Source organism: Typopeltis vanoorti, chromosome 12, assembly GCF_054136105.1.
Source record: "Typopeltis vanoorti isolate ZY-2024b chromosome 12, IOZ_Tvanoo_1.0, whole genome shotgun sequence".
NCBI classification, from domain to species: Eukaryota; Metazoa; Arthropoda; class Arachnida; order Uropygi; family Thelyphonidae; genus Typopeltis; species Typopeltis vanoorti.
In genome coordinates this window covers 79,925,660-79,943,778 of record NC_143560.1, presented here as the reverse complement: position 1 = coordinate 79,943,778, position 18,119 = coordinate 79,925,660, and the positions used below count along the sequence as shown (strand labels likewise).

The following is an 18,119-nucleotide window of genomic DNA, read 5'->3' as shown; positions in this document are numbered from 1 at the left end:
TTAAAAACTTCGCTTGTACGAAAAATATTATACGCCGCCAATGTTATAATCTGCTTGCAGGCAATTTTTATGACCGATCATAAACAGCGGTATTCTCTTTCCCAAATGTTGAAAGGTTTGATGTGTGAAAATTAACGATACACAAATGTTATTAGGCATTCTGGGTCCAAGCTTTTCGACATATTCTCGAACATTATTCTCCTCAGAATATTTCCGATATAAAATATTTATTCAGGGGTGCTTAAGGCTCAAAGCTGTATAACTGAGAGGAGACCTCCACATAGCCTTTAAAGGAATGCGGAGAACCAACCAGGGCTTCTGACCTAATGTCCAATCCTCACCTTCTCGTGGTGCACCCTGTTGGGTATCTACTTTGATACTGAACGAACAAGGATGGGCTGGAAATTTGGGATTTAGCCAACCAAATTGTATTCTTATTGGTTAAACCAAAATAAAAAATGATGGTACAACATGACAAAATTTCATGCCGGCTGGGGCGTCGCCCGGTTAAACAAGGCCCCCGTTGTTTTCACCAGGAAACCAGGGCGAACAGCAAAAAGTCAGCTACTGGAACAAATCTGAAAACAAACCCCAACTCAACATCACCAGAGTTAAAGATCGGTACTATCAATGTAAGAAGCCTGAATGGCAAATAAATGGAGCTAGCTAAGGAATTAGATAAGTACCAGGTCGACATAATAGGGGTGACTGAAACAAAAAAGAACAAAACTGGTGAGATCTTTCTGAGCAATAAATACAAAATGTTATATTCAGGCAATGACAATCAAGGAAAAGAAGGAGTAGCCATGGTATTCAACACAAAATATGAGGCTAATCTTCTTGAATGGCAGTCAGTCTCAAGTAGAGTAATGTGGGCAAATATGAAAATGGGGAACTGGACAATGAGACTTATTTGTGCCTATGGTCCCACAGAAGGTTCTACTAAGGGAGAAGTGGAGGAATTTTTTGACGCTTTAGAAAAAGCAACTGACACAATGAAAAAGGAAAAGTTGGTCCTTGTTGGGGATCTAAATAGCAGAGTAGGAAGTGATTGTCAGACATACAAAAATATTTTGGGAAAATTTGGAGAAAAAAGCAAAGCTAATAATAATGGCAAATACCTGTTGGATTTCTGCTCAGGACATGGACTGGTTATTACTAACACCATGTTCCAACATAAAAATGTGCACAAATTCACATGGAGAGAAGAGGCTAGGAATAAGAAAAGTCTCATCGACTATGTTATTGTTGATAGTGATGTTTTCTCCCTGGCAGGACACCAGAGTGTACAGAGGATTTGAAATTGGAAGTGATCACTATTTAGTCTTGAGCAGGATAAAATTGAATTTCATATTGAAAAGAATAACATGTAAGAAAGTTTTAAAGCAAATAAAAGTTGAGCAGCTCTCAGATGTGAACTGTAGACTAAAATACACAAAGATTATTGAAAAGAAAATGAAACAGTTTGAGAACAGGAATCAAGCCTTGGAGATTCAGTGGCAAAATCTGAAGAAAACATTGATTGATTCTGCCAGAGAGGCATGTGGTGATGTTGTGTGCAAGGATAAAAAAATCAGAACTCCCTGGTGGACACAGGAAGTTAAAGAGGCAGTGAAGGAAAAGAAGAAAGCATATCAAAAGTTCCTGGCAAATAAGTCAGCTTTTACTCTTACAGAGACAAATGTAAGAAAGCTAAACACTGTGTAAAACTAGCTAAACAAAAGTCATGGGAGGACTTTGGCAAGAATATAGAAAATAAATATCAAGAAGGTGGCAAAATATTCTGGAGGTTGTTGAAGAAGCTTAGGAATGGAGGAAAGAGTGCTGTAAAAGGAGTTAGAGATGATAAAGGTGACATGAAAACAGGAGAAAAAGATATCCTTGAAGTATGGAGTAATTACTTTGAAAAACTGCTAAATGAAACAAGCAGTGATGACAGCACAGTGATAAAAAACACTGACCAGGCATGCAGTCAGGAATACATATCCATACTTGAAGTAGAAAAAGCCATCAAAGGCTTGAAATGTGGAAAGGCAGCGGGAGTAGATGATATTCGACCAGAAATGCTGAAGTATGGTGGTATAAAAGTATTACAGTGGTTGCACTGCATAGTTCAGAAAGCCTGGACAGAGGGACAAATTCCCGATGATTGGAGTAGAGCTCATAGTACCCATATATAAAAAGGGAAATAAAACTGAATGTGAGAATTACAGAGGTATTTCCCTACTGAGTGTTCCTAGCAAGATCTATGCACGTATACTTCAAAAACGGTTGAGAAGAATTGTGGAAGAAAAGCTGGATTCAGGCCAAATAGAGGCTGTAAGCAACAGATCTTCACTTTACGACAAATAGTTGAGAAAGCATGGGAATATAACAAAGATCTGTATTTAAGTTTTGTCGATCTGGAAAAGGCATATGACAAGGTGCCAAGAGAGAAGCTATTCAATACGTTATAGTTATATGGTGTCAATGGGGCATTATATCAAGCAATACTTAGTCTTTATTTGAGTTGTAAGTCAGCAGTTAGAATTGAAGGAAGTACAGGAAGATGGTTTAATGTTAAATCTGGTGTGAGACAAGGATGTACATTATCCCATCTGTTATTCATTATCTATATGGATCACATTATGAAGGAAAGTGGTATTAAACCTGATATCAAAAATGGAGATGTTAATGTCAGCTCTTTGCTTTATGCGGATGATGTTATACTTCTAAATAAATCCGCTACAAGTCTGCAAGATTCTCTGACTAAATTGAATAGCTGTTGTAATAGATATGGTATGAAGGTCAGCAATAAAAAGACAAAGACAATGAAAATAGGCAGAATCATTGAAAATGTCAACTGTGTTGTGAATGGAGAACCTGTGGAACAAGTAAAACATTTCAGCTACTTAGGCACGATTTTTACTGAAGATGGTAAATTAAATATAGAAATAGACAACAGAATCAGCAAAGCTGGTATGGTGGGAAGTCAATTGAATAAATTCATATGGAGTAAGAGAGAAATTAGTCGGAACACTAAATTAGCTGTATACAAGACAGTGTTCAAACTAGTTTTAACTTATGGATCTGAGAGCTGGGTCAGAAGTAAAACACTTGACCAAAGACTAGAGACTGCAGATATGAGAGTCCTGAGAAAGATTCGAGGCGTGAACAGATGGCATCAATGGCAATATCATATTAAAAATGAGGATATTAGGAAAGAACTTGACATTGTCAGCATCCATGAATGCGTTAGCAGAGCTAATCTCAGGTGGTATGGTCATTTAAATAGAATGGGAGAGGAAAGATTTGCAAAACAAGTGTTCTCTGCCAGGTTGGCAGAAAAACGACCCAAAGGAAGACCAAGATATAGGTGGATTGATACGGTACAAAGTGCCTTAGATGATAGAAATATAAGATCTGATAATGTTGGAGTCTTGACAAGTAACAGACTGATTTGGAGGAAAATTGTAGATAGGAAGTTAGTAATGATGTAATTTTTTCATGTAGTACTGTCATATCCTGTACACCCCTTGAGGGTACATGGCAGGAATTTGATGATGATGATGATGAATATTTATTCATAAAAAATGCTTAGAAAACTAAAATGACAAATTCCAGGAACTTCTTGTGGAACACAGTTTGGGAAACCCTGGTATACATAGTGTACATGGAAGTAGTGTAGTATGTCATTAAAAATAACTTTGTAAAATGTTTTAAATCAGTAACTAAATTATTTCTTTCTGGTGAGTGATTTTTTAAAAAAGTTAGGCATAAAAATGTATAGACAGAAAATTTTTTAAATCTGTAACATTTATTTTTAAGATGTATATAGGCGCACTAATCGAATTTGGGTATCGAAAAAAATGACGCACTAATTACGGCATAGAGACACTGTATAGGGGCGCCTAAATTTTCTTTGCCTAGGGGCATCAGATACTCTTGCAGCAGCGCTGCCTGCTCTTAACCCTAATGTATATCTGTGGGATAAACTCGAGCATTGGGTGAGGTCAAGGGACATTCACTCCCCCCACCACCATCCCATACACACACACACAATAGTTCAGGACTTCTTTAGATGCCTACAGGAAGAATGGTCCAAAATTCCCATTGATCACTATTGTATGCTTGTGGAAAGTATACTCTGTAGGATTGCTGCAGTCATCACAGCAAAAGGAGGTTCTAAATCTTATTAAGGCGAGCACCATGGCTGTTTGTTCCTCACACTATGATGTCCATTGAATTCTTTCCAAGCAGTGTGTATATATATGAGTTTAAATACAAATTCTTAGAACTGTGTTCAACCAATAAAAGCAATTTCCTATTTTCATACTGCTTAATTTTAGTTGTTTCCATTGATACTTTTTAGCACTTTCATAATCACTACATTTACATTCACTTTCCATATTTCAAGGATAAAAAAAAAAAAGAAAGGCATATGTAAAAATGCATAACAAAAAATCAAAAATCATCAACTAACACCTTTTATTTCCTAATAGGGAGTAGGCGAGGCCTTTATACCCTATCTAGCTTTTGGAGACTGAGTGGGCAGTTCAATCTCCACTGGTAGCCAATCAGAGATAGCTGGCCCATGTCTATCACTAATTATAGCAGAGGCCGATGAAGAGGCTGGCAAACAAGTGCTGCCATCTCTTGGTACCTAACCCTAACAAGATATGTCACTGTCTGAAATAATGTGGGTACTACGGTCGATTTTCTTGAGTTTACGGGACGAAAAACCCGAGTTTCCGGGAGGAAAAACCTGCTTGCCTGTGCATAACATCATATGGAATATGTTCAGTAACTGAAGAACGTTCAATATGGCCCAGAAAGGTGAATTACCAATTTACAAGAAGTGTACCTAATGCCATTAAGTATAGCACAAAAAGGGAAATTGTCAGATTAAACATTTTTAATTGTTCATCATAAAATGTTGGTGAACTCTGTGCATAATAAAATGTTGGTGAACTCTGTGCATCATAAAATATTCATAAGCACAGATTTCTCTGTCCATTCAATAAACTGGGAGTAGCAATTTATTAGTCCACGTGATGTTCATAAATACAAATTGTTTGTTTCTTGAAAATGTAGTAGAGGTTCACTGGTGCAGCTGTCAATATTTGATATTAGCAAAGATTTGAACAGTGGAAGAATTACTATTATTACATAAGCATCTCCATGGAATCCAATTAATCAGTGTGGAAAGCTTGCACTAATCACATTGCCTATCAAAACCTCTCCTTAAACCCATTTACTGACAGAGTCCTCGTGTCCTGGTTAATCACACCCCTTATACAAATTCCAAGAATGCCTTTGTTTCTTCCCTTCAGTCATGTACTGAAATATTTTGTTAGCATCTACTCTATAAAACCATTTCAGTAACTCATACTTCTATCACACCCTGTCTTTTCCATATATCATCTAAACTTTGTAACTCACAAATGTTCAGCCTATTCTCATAATGAGAATTCCACAGACCAGTAGCCATTTTGATCACTCAAAATGTTTGAATCGACCTCCAAGGAATTTCTATCAAATATGTCATCACCCTTCCTCACTTTGCATGATCACCAAATAATTGTATATTACTATCCAGACCTAACCCAATATTATTAATATACAAGTTAAACAACAGCCTGAGAAAAAATCCTGTGGTACTCCACTGGTCACCTGCCAGGTGGTTTGAATTAGTCTTAGACTTGGCACCTTCATACATTATTTTCTGAAAAAATTCTTCTATCCGTGTTACAAGCTTCTTCTAGATACTGACCTCCACCCACTGTGAGTTCATAAAACAACTTCTAGTGTGAAATCCTGTCAAATGTTTTGGCAAAAATCCAGAAATATTGCTCTGCAGTCACTATTATAAAACATGAGCAAATACAAAATCAATCAAACTGATCGAGTGATAGCTAATTTCAAAAAGCCATGATGTTTTCTACAGTAGGTACTATCTATCTACCCACTTCTCTATAGGGATACTAATTAGCATCTCCAATCTTAATGACTATTCTATAATTACTGACTGGTCTATAACTCATTGCTTCTGTCTTCTTCTATCCTTTTATGATGGAATTATACTGTCCTTCCATTCATCAGGAATTGTGTTATGTTGAAACTCAAACTGAATAACCAAGTCAGATGCATACTAATTCCCTTGTACATTCCTTTAGCACTTCACATCAAGCTCTTGAAATAGCTAGATTCGAACACTGGAATGGAATGGGATGATGGAGGGTGCTGAATGAATGCATAAAATTCTGACAAATGAAAGTAAAATAATAGAGAATTTCATTTCATTGAATTTGGAGTGGAATGAATGGAGAGCTTATCACACTCTCATAACCTTAATTTGTATGTTTTCTCTGAAAATTACAAAATACAAATATCCAAGTTATTATTATTATTTTTTTCCTTTTCTCTCAAATCTCCACTTATCTATGGTATTAGAGTTTTAGAGGCTCTATGACCATTTAAATTGAAATTATAATGAAAATGTAATTAAGCTGTTCCACAAATTTTAATTCATTAGCCACAGTATCAATTTTGAAAAAACATCTGGATGGTCAAGCCTAACTTACCAAATCAGATCCACCTATACCAATGTTTATAACATCAGTTATAGGTTTTCCAGTGTATCCTTTCCATTCCCCTTTTTGTACAGACTCAGTAAACTCTCTCATGTGTTTCAGGACAGCATTCACTTCAGGCATTACCTATATATTAATTAAAAGAGCATTATTTGATAACAAAATTTCCTTTAGCAGTTACTTATAAAATATACTGAAAATTGCACCTCTATTTAACAATATATATTATATTGCAAAAATAATAAATATACCCTGTTTTTTTCTGTCCAACACTGCATACTAAACAAACCCCCCCCCCAAAAAAAACAGGTATAATAAAAGAAAGGAAAAGCATGCTATTTGAAACAAGTGCAACTGTATATATGGGAGGTATGGTTGGTTTTGAGCTCCCCATGAGTTTATTGAGTTCCATTAAGCTGTCATAGGTTGACATATTGGCTTTAATCAATTACAGACAACTAGAAAAGCAGTGGAATTTGAGTGAATTGATGTCAAGCTTCCCAGGTCTAGCTCCCACTGAAAGAGACCTCAATAAAGGTCAAACACAGTCAAGGTAGTGACCCTTCCCATAATGCACTGCAATATGCATACCCGAAAGGAATGAGTGTTTTGCATTATGAGATATTAGGGTAACAGATGTAGTCAACATTCTCTAAATACAAGTAGCCCAGTTGTGAAGATACTTCACAAGCAAACTTTCTTTGCTTATACTTTGATATAAGACTAAGACAAGAATATAATTTCTGACAGCCTGGTTGGCCAAGTGGTTAGTGTATCTGCTCTCCAGCCCAAAGGGTGTGGATTTGAATCCTGACATAGGCATCATTGGATGTTTGTGATTGTCTGTGAAAATACTAGTGGTGGTGGGTAGTAGATGGTGCTGTTGTAGATGATGATAGTAATTGTGGTTCGCTGTAGGTGGTGAAATGAGTGGTGGAGATGGAGAGTTGCAGAGTAGGTGCCCTCCCTTGATGAGTCTTCGGACTACTCGGAGGTATCACGTAATAATAATAATATATATGACTTCATCATTAATTTAGCCTCAGTACTAGCTCCCACTGAAGAGACCTTAATAATGGTTGAAATCAGTCTGGATGGTGAGTCTTCCCTTCCCATAATGAATAGTAATATACATTTCCAAAAAGGAAGTGTGCATTTCATTATGGGATACTAAGGCAAGTGATGTAAAGTCAACAGCCTTTTTATACAAGTAGCTTAGTTGTGAAGATACTTCATGTGCAAACTTTGTTTATGGTACTACACCAAGACAAGAATATAATTTCTTGTCAATTATAGCCTCCTCAATGAGTCCTTGACTCCCTAAAGGTCTCAAACAATAATAATAATTTATAAGAACTTGAACTATAAAGCTGGTGATAATAATAAACTAAGAAGGCAGCTTGAGGCAGTGCTTCAACATGAGAAACTGCATGGTGGTAGAATCAGCAGTGTATGATTATTAGAGAATGGTGCCTAAAGGAAGCTATATCTGATTGTATTCCCAGAGTTTCTTGTAATTATATGGAAGTTAAATGGATGAATAACACTTTAAAACAAGAGGCAAATAAAAAGAGGATATTGGGGATCCAATATCATGAGAAGAATTATGACAAGACTCTGGAGCACTATAAAGAGCAGGCTATGAGCTAGAGCCATGGTGAGGAAGGTGAAAACAGATTATGACAAAGATGTAAGCTGAACAGGCCAAAGGAAATTCAAAACAATTTTAGTCTTATGTAGCATGTAAAAGGAAGAATGTCAATAGAAAAATAAATTTAGTGAAAGTAGATAGTAGAAAAGCTTCAGATACACAAGAAATAGCTGAATCATTAAGTGTTTTCTAGCTATGTCAGGAAGAACTAGAAGAAAGAATTCAATTGTTATGGGCTTGACTGTCAGGACTGCCACAAGTGCCAAAAGAATGTGGAAAACAGCAATGCACCTGAACTCTCAACTTAAGTTTCAACACATACAAAATTCCTAATGAATGGAAGGAGAGCAAGATAAATCCACCATCAAAGGCAGATACATTCACCAACAACCCCCCCCTAAACACACACAACAATATGGAGTTATTAAGACACTACACAACAAGGCTAAACTTATCTTTCAAATGACAATGCCCTAACCACAGAACTAAAACATCCTCAACACTTTCTCAGCCAATGGCTACCTCCCCGAAAAAAATCCAAAAAATATTGAAACCAGCAAACCACAACCCCCCCCCGCCCCGTCACAACAAAGATTACTCTAAATCCATCACCATTCCCTACATCCAAGGCACCATGGAAAAAATTACCAAAATCTTAAAAAACATGACTTGACCTCATGTTACAGACCATATAAAAAATTGGCATCCCTTATCTGTCCCACTAAAGACCAACCACTTCCCCTAGACCTACCTGGTGTTTACCAGGTCCCTTGCAGCTGTAAGCTGTCTTACTTTGGCCAAACGGGCAGGACAGCGAACATCAGAATTTCAGAACACAAGGACTATATCTGGTTTCACCAGTACAGCAACTCTGGTCTTGCAGACCATGCTCTGGATCAGGGTTTCTCAAACTGTGTTCCGAGGAACACTAGTGTTCCGCAGAAGGTGAATAGGTATTCCGCGAGAAGTACTGGAATTTGTCATTTTAGTTTTCTAAGCATTTTTCATGAATAAATATTTTATAGTGGAAATATTGAGGAGAATAATATTCGTGAATATGTGAAAAGCTCAGACCCAGAACGCCTAATAACATGTGTATCGTTAATTTTCACACATTGAAACCTTTCAACATTTGAGAAAGGGAATACTGTTGCTTATGATGTGTCATAAAAATTGCCTGCTAGCGGATTATAACAATGGTGGCTGTTCTCAAAACTGAAGGAAATAACATCTGTGTACCAAATGTCAGTGACCAAGCAGCATATTTTTAAACATGGAAATATTCATGAATTACACTGGCCAACAAAAATAAATTTTTTTTCTGCTGATTATGATCTGACACTTGTTTTTTACTAATTTGGATGCGCTGATTTCAAATATCAAACCCATTTTTCTCTATCACATCAGGTTTTTCCTCTATGGCATTTTCTTTTTGCTAATTTGTAAGTTTTTGATAGTTTTAAGGAGGCAGTACTATTTAGAGGATCAAAAAAATCGATTTTTTAATATTACTTTCTGAAAGTATGTACTTTTAAAAATCTGTTCCTAACTTTTTATCAAGAAATTCAAAAATTTCCCGAAGATATAGCCTATTATTCAAAGCGGTGCGCAGATCAGAATCGGAGCGCTCACCACTCTCGCTTGTTAGTAAACGAATAAATGCGTAAGTACCTGCAACAGCACGTACTGGCGCTTTGAATGCGAGAGAGGCCGATAACCGACCTAATACTTTTAGGTGATGAAAAGTAGGCAATGACAACTGCCTAAAACAAATGAATGCTATATACGTCATAGCGGACAAAGAACGATCGAAATCAGTCAATCGTTAATCGATCGTGAAAGTATGATGAGCGCTTATAATGTTTCGATAAAGTCTCTGGTTTTTTTTGTCTTGTTAATTGCATGTTAGTCGGCAGTGAAGAAAATACATCATGTCTACTACTCGAAATTGTGTCAATAGTGTAGATTCCTTCTGCTACATTTGTGGCAGCTTTTTTTGATCCTCTAAATAGTACTGCCTCCTTAAAACTATCAAAAACTTACAAATTAGCAAAAAGAAAATGCCATAGAGGAGAAACCTGACGTGATAGAGAAAAATGGGTTTGATATTTGAAACCAGCACACCCAAATCAGTAAAAAACAAGTCTCATATAAAAGTCAGCAAAAATTGTGTTGGCCAGTGTTATCGTTAATTTTCACACATCGAAATCTTTCAACAATTGGGAAAGAGAAAACCCCCGTTTATGACCGATCATAAAAATTGCCTGCAAGCTGATTACAACAATGGGCAATGTGTTCTCAAAACTGAATGAAATAACATCTGTGTTGCAAATGTCAGTGACCAATCAGCAAGGAAGTATAAGGAAAAATTTTCCACTGAAATTGAAGATCAAGGTAGTCTGTATCCGGTTCTCAAATCTAGTAATACTGAATACTTTCTTCGCAAGTTCATATGGCAGTATGTAAGTGCTTGTTCTGAAACCGGAGTGCCTTGATTTTTTTAAAAGTAATAGGAATACAGATTTAAATTCTAATATGAATAAGAGACAAGGCACTTTGTTTGATTTTGGTATTAAGAAATCTCTTATTGAAGGTGTTTGTGACGCAACAGATAGTGAGTCATCCACCTCAAGCCTACAAAGATCTCAAGGATGTACAAAAGGAGGGGAAAACTACCAGCACACAGGAGAAAAAGTCTGCATTGACTCGTAAGTACTTATAATAATATATAAATATATCTGGTGATCTGAATGGGATATGTCAATGAAAATCAGCACAAATTAATTTAATGATGTTTTGAGGAAACTACAACATGCTACAAGATTTCATTAGTCCAGTGACTGATAACTAATGGGAGGAGTTTGGCAAGAACATAGAAAATAAACATCAAGAAGGTGGCAAAATATTCTGCAGGTTGTTAAAGCTCAGGAATGGAGGAAAGAGTGCTGTAAAAGGAGTTAGAGATGATAAAGGTGAGATGAAAATGGGAGAAAAAGGTATCCTTGAAGTATGGAGTAATTACTTTGAAAAACTGCTAAGTGAAACAAGCAGTGATGACAGCCCAGTTTTAAAAAACGCTGACCAGGCATGCAGTCAGGAATACATATCCACACTTGAAGTACAAAAAGCCATCAAAAACTTGAAATGTGGAAAGGCAGGAGTAGATGATATTTGACCAGAAATGCTGAAGTATGGTGGTATAAAAGTCTTACAGTGGCTGCACTGCATAGTTCAGAAAGCCTGGACAGAGGGACGAATTCCCAATGATTGGAGTAGAGCACTCATAGTACCCATATATAAAAAGGGAAATAAAACTGAATGTGAGAATTACAGAGGCATATCCCTACTGAGTGTTCCTGGTAAGATATATGCAAGTATACTTGAGAAACGGTTGAGAAGAATTGTGGAAGAAAAGCTTGGTGAAGAACAAGCTGGATTCAGGTCAAATAGAGGCTGTCAGGATCAGATCTTCACTTTACGACAAATAGTTGAGAAAGCATGGGAATATAACAAAGATCTGTATTTAAGTTTTGTCGATTAGGAAAAGGCATATGACAAGGTGCCAAGAGAGAAGCTATTCAATACGCTACAGTTATATGGTGTCAATAGGGCATTATATCAAGCAATACTTAGTCTTTATTTGAGTTGTAAGTCAGCAGTTAGAATTGAAAGATGTACAGGAAGATGGTTTAATGTTAAATTTGGTGTGAGACAAGGATTCTAAATAAATCCGCTGCACGTCTGCAAGATTCTCTGACTAAATTGAATAACTGTTGTAATAGATATGGTATGAAGATCAGCAATAAAAAGACAAGATCAATAAAAATAGGCAGAATCATTGAAAATGTCAACTGTTTTGAATGGAGAACCTGTGGAACAGTAAAACATTTCAGCTACTTAGGCACGATTTTAGTGAAGATGGTAAATTAAATATAGAAATAAACAACAGAATCAACAAAGCTGGTATGGTAGGAAGTCAATAGAATAAATTCATATGGAATAAGAGAGAAATTAGTCGGAACACTAAATTAGCTGTATACAAGACAGTGTTCAAACCAGTTTTAACTTATGGATCTGAGAGCAGGATCAGAAGTAAAACACTTGACCAAAGACAAGAGACCACAGATATGAGAGTCCTTAGAAAGATTATAGGTGTGAACAGATGGCATCAATGGCAATATCATATTAAAAATGAGGATATTAGGAAAGAACTTGACATTGTCAGCATCCAGGAATGTGTTAGCAGAGCTAATCTCAGGTGGTATGGTCACTTAAACAGAATGGGTGAGAAAAGATTAGCAAAACTAGTGTTCTCTGCCAGGTTGGCAGGAAAATGACTCAGAGGAAGATCAAGATATAGATGGATTAATACGGTACAAAGTGCCTTAGACGACAGAAATATAAGATCTGATAATGTTGGAGTCTTGACAAGTAACAGACTGATTTGAAGGAAAATTGTAGATAGGAAGTTAGTAATCATGTAAATTTTTCATGTAGTACTATCATATCCTGTAACACCCCTTGAGGGTACACGTCAGGAATTTGATGATGATTATTCGACATTTCTTATTTATAATCTTATTGTTTCTCATACTAAAGTTACCTTTACAACATAATTATATTTGTTTTTATTATAGCTCTGACAATTATTGGAATTTGAATATTATTCAAAAATTACCCATGGATTCTTGTTTAAAGACAAGAACTTTAACACAAGGAGGAACAAGTGCTTCTGTTGACACATCTACTCATATGATTGGAGAAGATATGGAATTACAAACTGTGGTTTCTTTAAAAGCTAATATTAAAGAACAAGAGTCCTCTAAGAACAGACCAAAACAGAAGTACGATGAAAGTTATTTAAATTATGGATTTACGTGCATTGGCAATACACGTAAATTGCCAATATGCTCCTGATGCAATGTGTGTTCTATGTAATAAAATACTAGTAAATAGTGCCTATGAAGTTTGGCTTCAGCTAAACTTCATAGGCACTTCGAAACGAAACACACTGATTACAAAAGAAAAGATATACATTTTTTTAAGAGATGACATGACTCGCTAGAAAAATCTAAACTTCAAATGGCTACAATTGCTACAACTGAAAATACAACAGAGGCATCTTTTCGTGTGAGTTACCGCATTGCACTTCATGGTGAAGCTCATACAATTGGTGAGACGCTCATTAAGTCTTGTATGAAAGACATTGTATCATGCATGTTAAACGAGCAGGTTGCTAAAAAAATAGATGCAGTACAATTATCAAATGATACTGTTTCAAGCTGCATCAAAGTTCTTTCTGCTGACATACAGAAAGAGATAATTCATCGACTTAGACTTTGCAGTGAATATTCATTGCAAATGGATGAATCTACAGATGTCGCAGCACTCGCTGTATTACTAGTGTTTGTTCATTACATTTCATAAAAGTATTGAAGAAGATTTACTCATGTGCGAATATCTACAAGAAAAAACTACCGGAGAAGATATATTCAACTGTATTAATAATTATATTACAAAACAGGGAATCGGTTGGGAGAAGTATATTGATATTTGTACAGATGGTGTTCAAGCAATGGTAGGAAAGATGAAGGGAGTTGTAACATGTTATCCTGCAAGTAGCTACAAGAGCCATCAAAAGTGATTGTGTTTTGCATAGACAAGCACTAGTAACAAAAAGAATTCCTACATATTTAAAAACTATTTTGAATGAAGCTGTAAAAATGATCAACTATGTAAAATCTCGACCACTTCAATCCAGATTATTTAAACTTTTGTGTGATGAAATGGGTAGTGCACATAACGCACTTTTATTACATACTGAAGTGAGATGGCTATCCAGAGGAAAAACGTTATTGAGGCTTTTTGAACTTTGTAGTGAGTTAATGACGTCACATAATTTAGGACAAAATTTTATTGAATTATTAAGAAATTTTTCATGGTTGATGAGTCTTGCATATCTGGCAGATGTTTTTAAAAAGTGCAATGAAATTAACACCATCACACATAAAAAACTCAGCCCACTTCAAAGCCAGTATAGAAAACCTTACACTCCAACATAATGACATAATTGTCAGTTTTGATGTCTCCTCCCTATTCACGAATGTCCCCCTCAAAGAAACCTTAGAGCTAATCCAAGCTAAATTTCCTCCCGATATCTCAGCCCTATTTCAGTTTACAATGAACTCAGGCTATTTCGTTTGGCAGGAAAAATTCTACAAACAGATAGAGGGGACAGCCATGGGTTCACCACTTTCCCCACCCTTGGCCAACTTCTTCATGGAGATGTTTGAAGAGAAAGCCTTAAACTCAGCCCCACAAAAACCTACCATATGGCTTCGCTACGTTGATGATGTTTTCGCTATTTGGCCACATGGCCCGGATTCACTCCTCTCCTTCCTAACACACTTGAACAACCAACACCCTAGAATCAAATTCACCCTGGAAAAAGAGGAAAACAATAACCTCCCCTTCCTAGACACACTAGTCACCCGCCAACCTGATGGAACCTTGGTTTTCTCAGTTTATAGAAAACCCACCCATACAGGCAGATACATTCACCAACAATCCCACCACCCCCCCTCACAACAATATGGAGTTATTAAAACATTATTCAACAGGGCAAAAATAATCTGTTCTAATGATCAAGCCCTAACCACTGAACTAAATCACATCCGTGACACTTTCTCAGCCAACGGCTACCCCCTCCAAAAAATCCAAAAAAATACTTAACCCAGTTATCCACAACCCACCACCTCCTCCTCTTCACAAAAAAGATTACTCTAAATCTATCACGATTCCCTACATCAGAGGCACCTCGGAAAAAATCAATAAAATCCTAAAAAAACATGACTTGACCACTTGTTACAGACCACATAGAAAACTGGCATCCCTTATCCACTCCACCAAAGACCAACCACTTCCCCTAGACCTACCTGGTGTATACCAGGTCCCTTGCAGCTGTAAACTGTCCTACTTTGGCCAAACAGGCAGGACAGCAAATATCAGAATCTCAGAACACAAGGATTACATCCGATTTTACCAATACAGCCACTCTGGGCTTGCAGACCACGCTCTGGATACTCGCCACAGAATAAGATGGAAGAAAGCCACAGTAATACACCGCAGCAAGTTCAAGTATGAAAGACTATTCATGGAATCAGCCTCGGCCCTTAGGAACATGCCAAACCTCAACAAATTTGGATGCATGAAACTGCCCCAAATTTGGGAAACTTTTATCAGAAGAACTTCAGCCCAAAGGCCAAGAACTACCAATATAGCCCGCCAGGGGGCACCATCAGGACTTTAGGAAACGCTAGCTTCCTAGCTTCAGTCTCATTTGTTGTTATTAGTACTTGTGTGCACGTGTCTTGTAGTAAGTTCCCAAGAAGATGGCAATGTGACGTTCGCCGAAATATCGGAAAGTATATATTAAAGTTTATTTAATCTATATTTCTAGTATACGCTGTCAATTCCTTAAATATTAGTTATCAATAAAAAATTTAACCTTAACTCACTTATGCCACCAAGTATTTATGTTGAATGCTGTAATAGTGTTGCCAGCTTTCTTTCTTGAAAAGTCAGGATTGCAATATCGATAATTTATGGCTGACAATGGTGATTTTTTGACTATATCGGTGATGAGGTGACAAATGCAACATAATTTTCCAATTGTCCCCCCCAATATTCAAATTGCCCCCCTGTGGGGTATATGTCCTATACTGGAAAACATTGATGTATGACATTCAAATGCCTGATATTGGAAATAAACTTTGTATAGTGCTTAACATTTGTAACTTAAGAATACATATGATTACAATAAAAGTTGCCCTTACATCATTGATATTCTATGAGATAATGAAATATCCTCCCCACCCCTTTTTTTGAAAGGGGCTCACCCCAGGACAAAGTATAGGTAATTTCCAGATTAACCTGAGGGAGCGCTGTAAATAGATGGAATAGGTTACCAGAGGTGGTCATGAGTGCTTCATCGATAGATAAGTAGAGATGCCCATATAATAATAACATTGTAAACTTTATGATAAGATACTCCAGTTTTTGTTTATGCATCTACGTTATATAAACAGACATAAGAAGACAACTGATGGGGAGGGGGGGAGAAATAGCAAAAGATGTTGCTATTGAAATTCAGGACTGATTCTCAGATAATGATTTATTTTATTTTTTAGATGCCATGTCTTTTTGAACTTTATTATAAGATGCAACAGTTTTTGATTACGCATCTATTTTATATAAAGTAAATGCAAAGAGTACTTACAAAGAAAAGAAAAGCAACAAGACAGATAGAAGAGGGACACTTGTTGAGAAATTCTAGATTCTGAAATAGCAATTTACTTTCAGAGAAAGTTCATCCAAGGACGACAAGCATTATGTAATTCACAGATAAGCCCAAAACTCAGTTTTCAGAAAATTTTTGATTTCTGAAATGCAAGTTGTTTTTCGGAAGTACAAAATAAATACTTAACAAGACAGTATATATACCAAATTTCCACCAAGAAAAATTATCTGTTTCAATATTAAGTTTCATTTCAATAAAATTCAATATGGCTCAAATAAAATCTTCTCAACTGACTATTAAATGAGATTGGATCTCGCTAATTAAAAGAGTGTTAAGGATTTTAAGGTTCGATAAGATAAATATGTTGCCAGTTGAATGAACTTCCCACAATAGTCTGCCTACTCCATGGAGGATACAATAATAATTTAATGAAGCAATGAAAATTTTAATTAAACTTAAGCAAATAAAATAATGTTATGTAGCAGATAAAGAAGACTCTGCAATCCAAATATACAACCGAAATCTGCATTTTATTGGAAATTGTTCAATGTTTTGTATCATTGACTAACCATGTCCTTGAGTTAGAGAATTCCAAAATAGCAAAAAAGATGATTCTTTGCAGGCAGATTAAATGTCAACATGTATATTATTTTTTATTTATTATTTTATTGTATTCTTGTATTGTATTGTATTATTTATTCTATTATTATATTAATTAAGAGATGAAATGGATGCGGAATGAAGTTAATAAAATATGGGAAATGTATGGGATAGAGAAAATGATGAAAACAAATCATGTTGGTATATAAGAAGTAACGAAAGACCTGCAAGTGGCATTGTATGAAAACTTGGAATAAGTGAGACATGGTTGAATGAGGACAACATCTTGACAGGAATAAAAATGGAAGGGTATGATGTGTTTCGTGAGTATAGAAATGGTAAAAAGGAAGGTGGGGGGGGGGGTGCTATTGATGATAGAAAAAGAGTTATGTCCATACAAATGTAAGGCAGTATGGTGTAAGATAGAGGTGAATAGAATGAAATTCTTGGTTGGATGTTGTTAGAGACCTGGTAATGTGGATGGTAGTGACTATGAAATGTATAATCAAATTAGCCAAGCAAATAAGAAAAGGGTGATCATTATGAGTAATTTTTATTATGGCAATATAGACTGGGATGATGCAATAGCAATTGGAAGTAAAGAAAATGAGTTTCTTGAGTTTTTGAGGGACAACTACCTCAGACAGTATGTAACAGAGGACACACGAGGATCAAGGGTTTGATCATCTCATTTCATCAGAGGATATAATGATAAATGAGGAGTCTAATCACCCACCAAATGGTGAGAGCGACCGTGAAGTGATTACCTGGGTGGTTGCCAGCAGTGTGAGGACCTCTGTGAGAAAAGGATATATGTGGAACTATGGGGGGGGGGATGATTATGAAGCGCTCAGAAGACAGCTTGCAGGTGTAGCATGGAATGAGGAGTTAGTTGGAAAAGAGATCAATGCAGCTTGGCAGATTTTCAAGAACTATCTAGTAGAAGCAATGTCTAAATGTATTCCAAGGGTCAGAAGATTAAATAAGGTAGGTGTGA

The 18,119-nt window shown here is 36.3% G+C and overlaps 1 protein-coding gene across 1 annotated transcript in view; it reads right to left on the bottom strand.

Moving 5' to 3' along the window:
- The window catches only part of Pgi (glucose-6-phosphate isomerase), a 221,903-nt gene that overhangs the window by 158,684 nt on the left and 45,100 nt on the right, over positions 1–18,119 (bottom strand). The window contains exon 4 of the mRNA XM_090401803.1: positions 6,564–6,698. Within this exon, the coding sequence (XP_090257929.1) occupies positions 6,564–6,698 (135 nt within the window). The remainder of the gene's footprint in view (positions 1–6,563; positions 6,699–18,119) is intronic.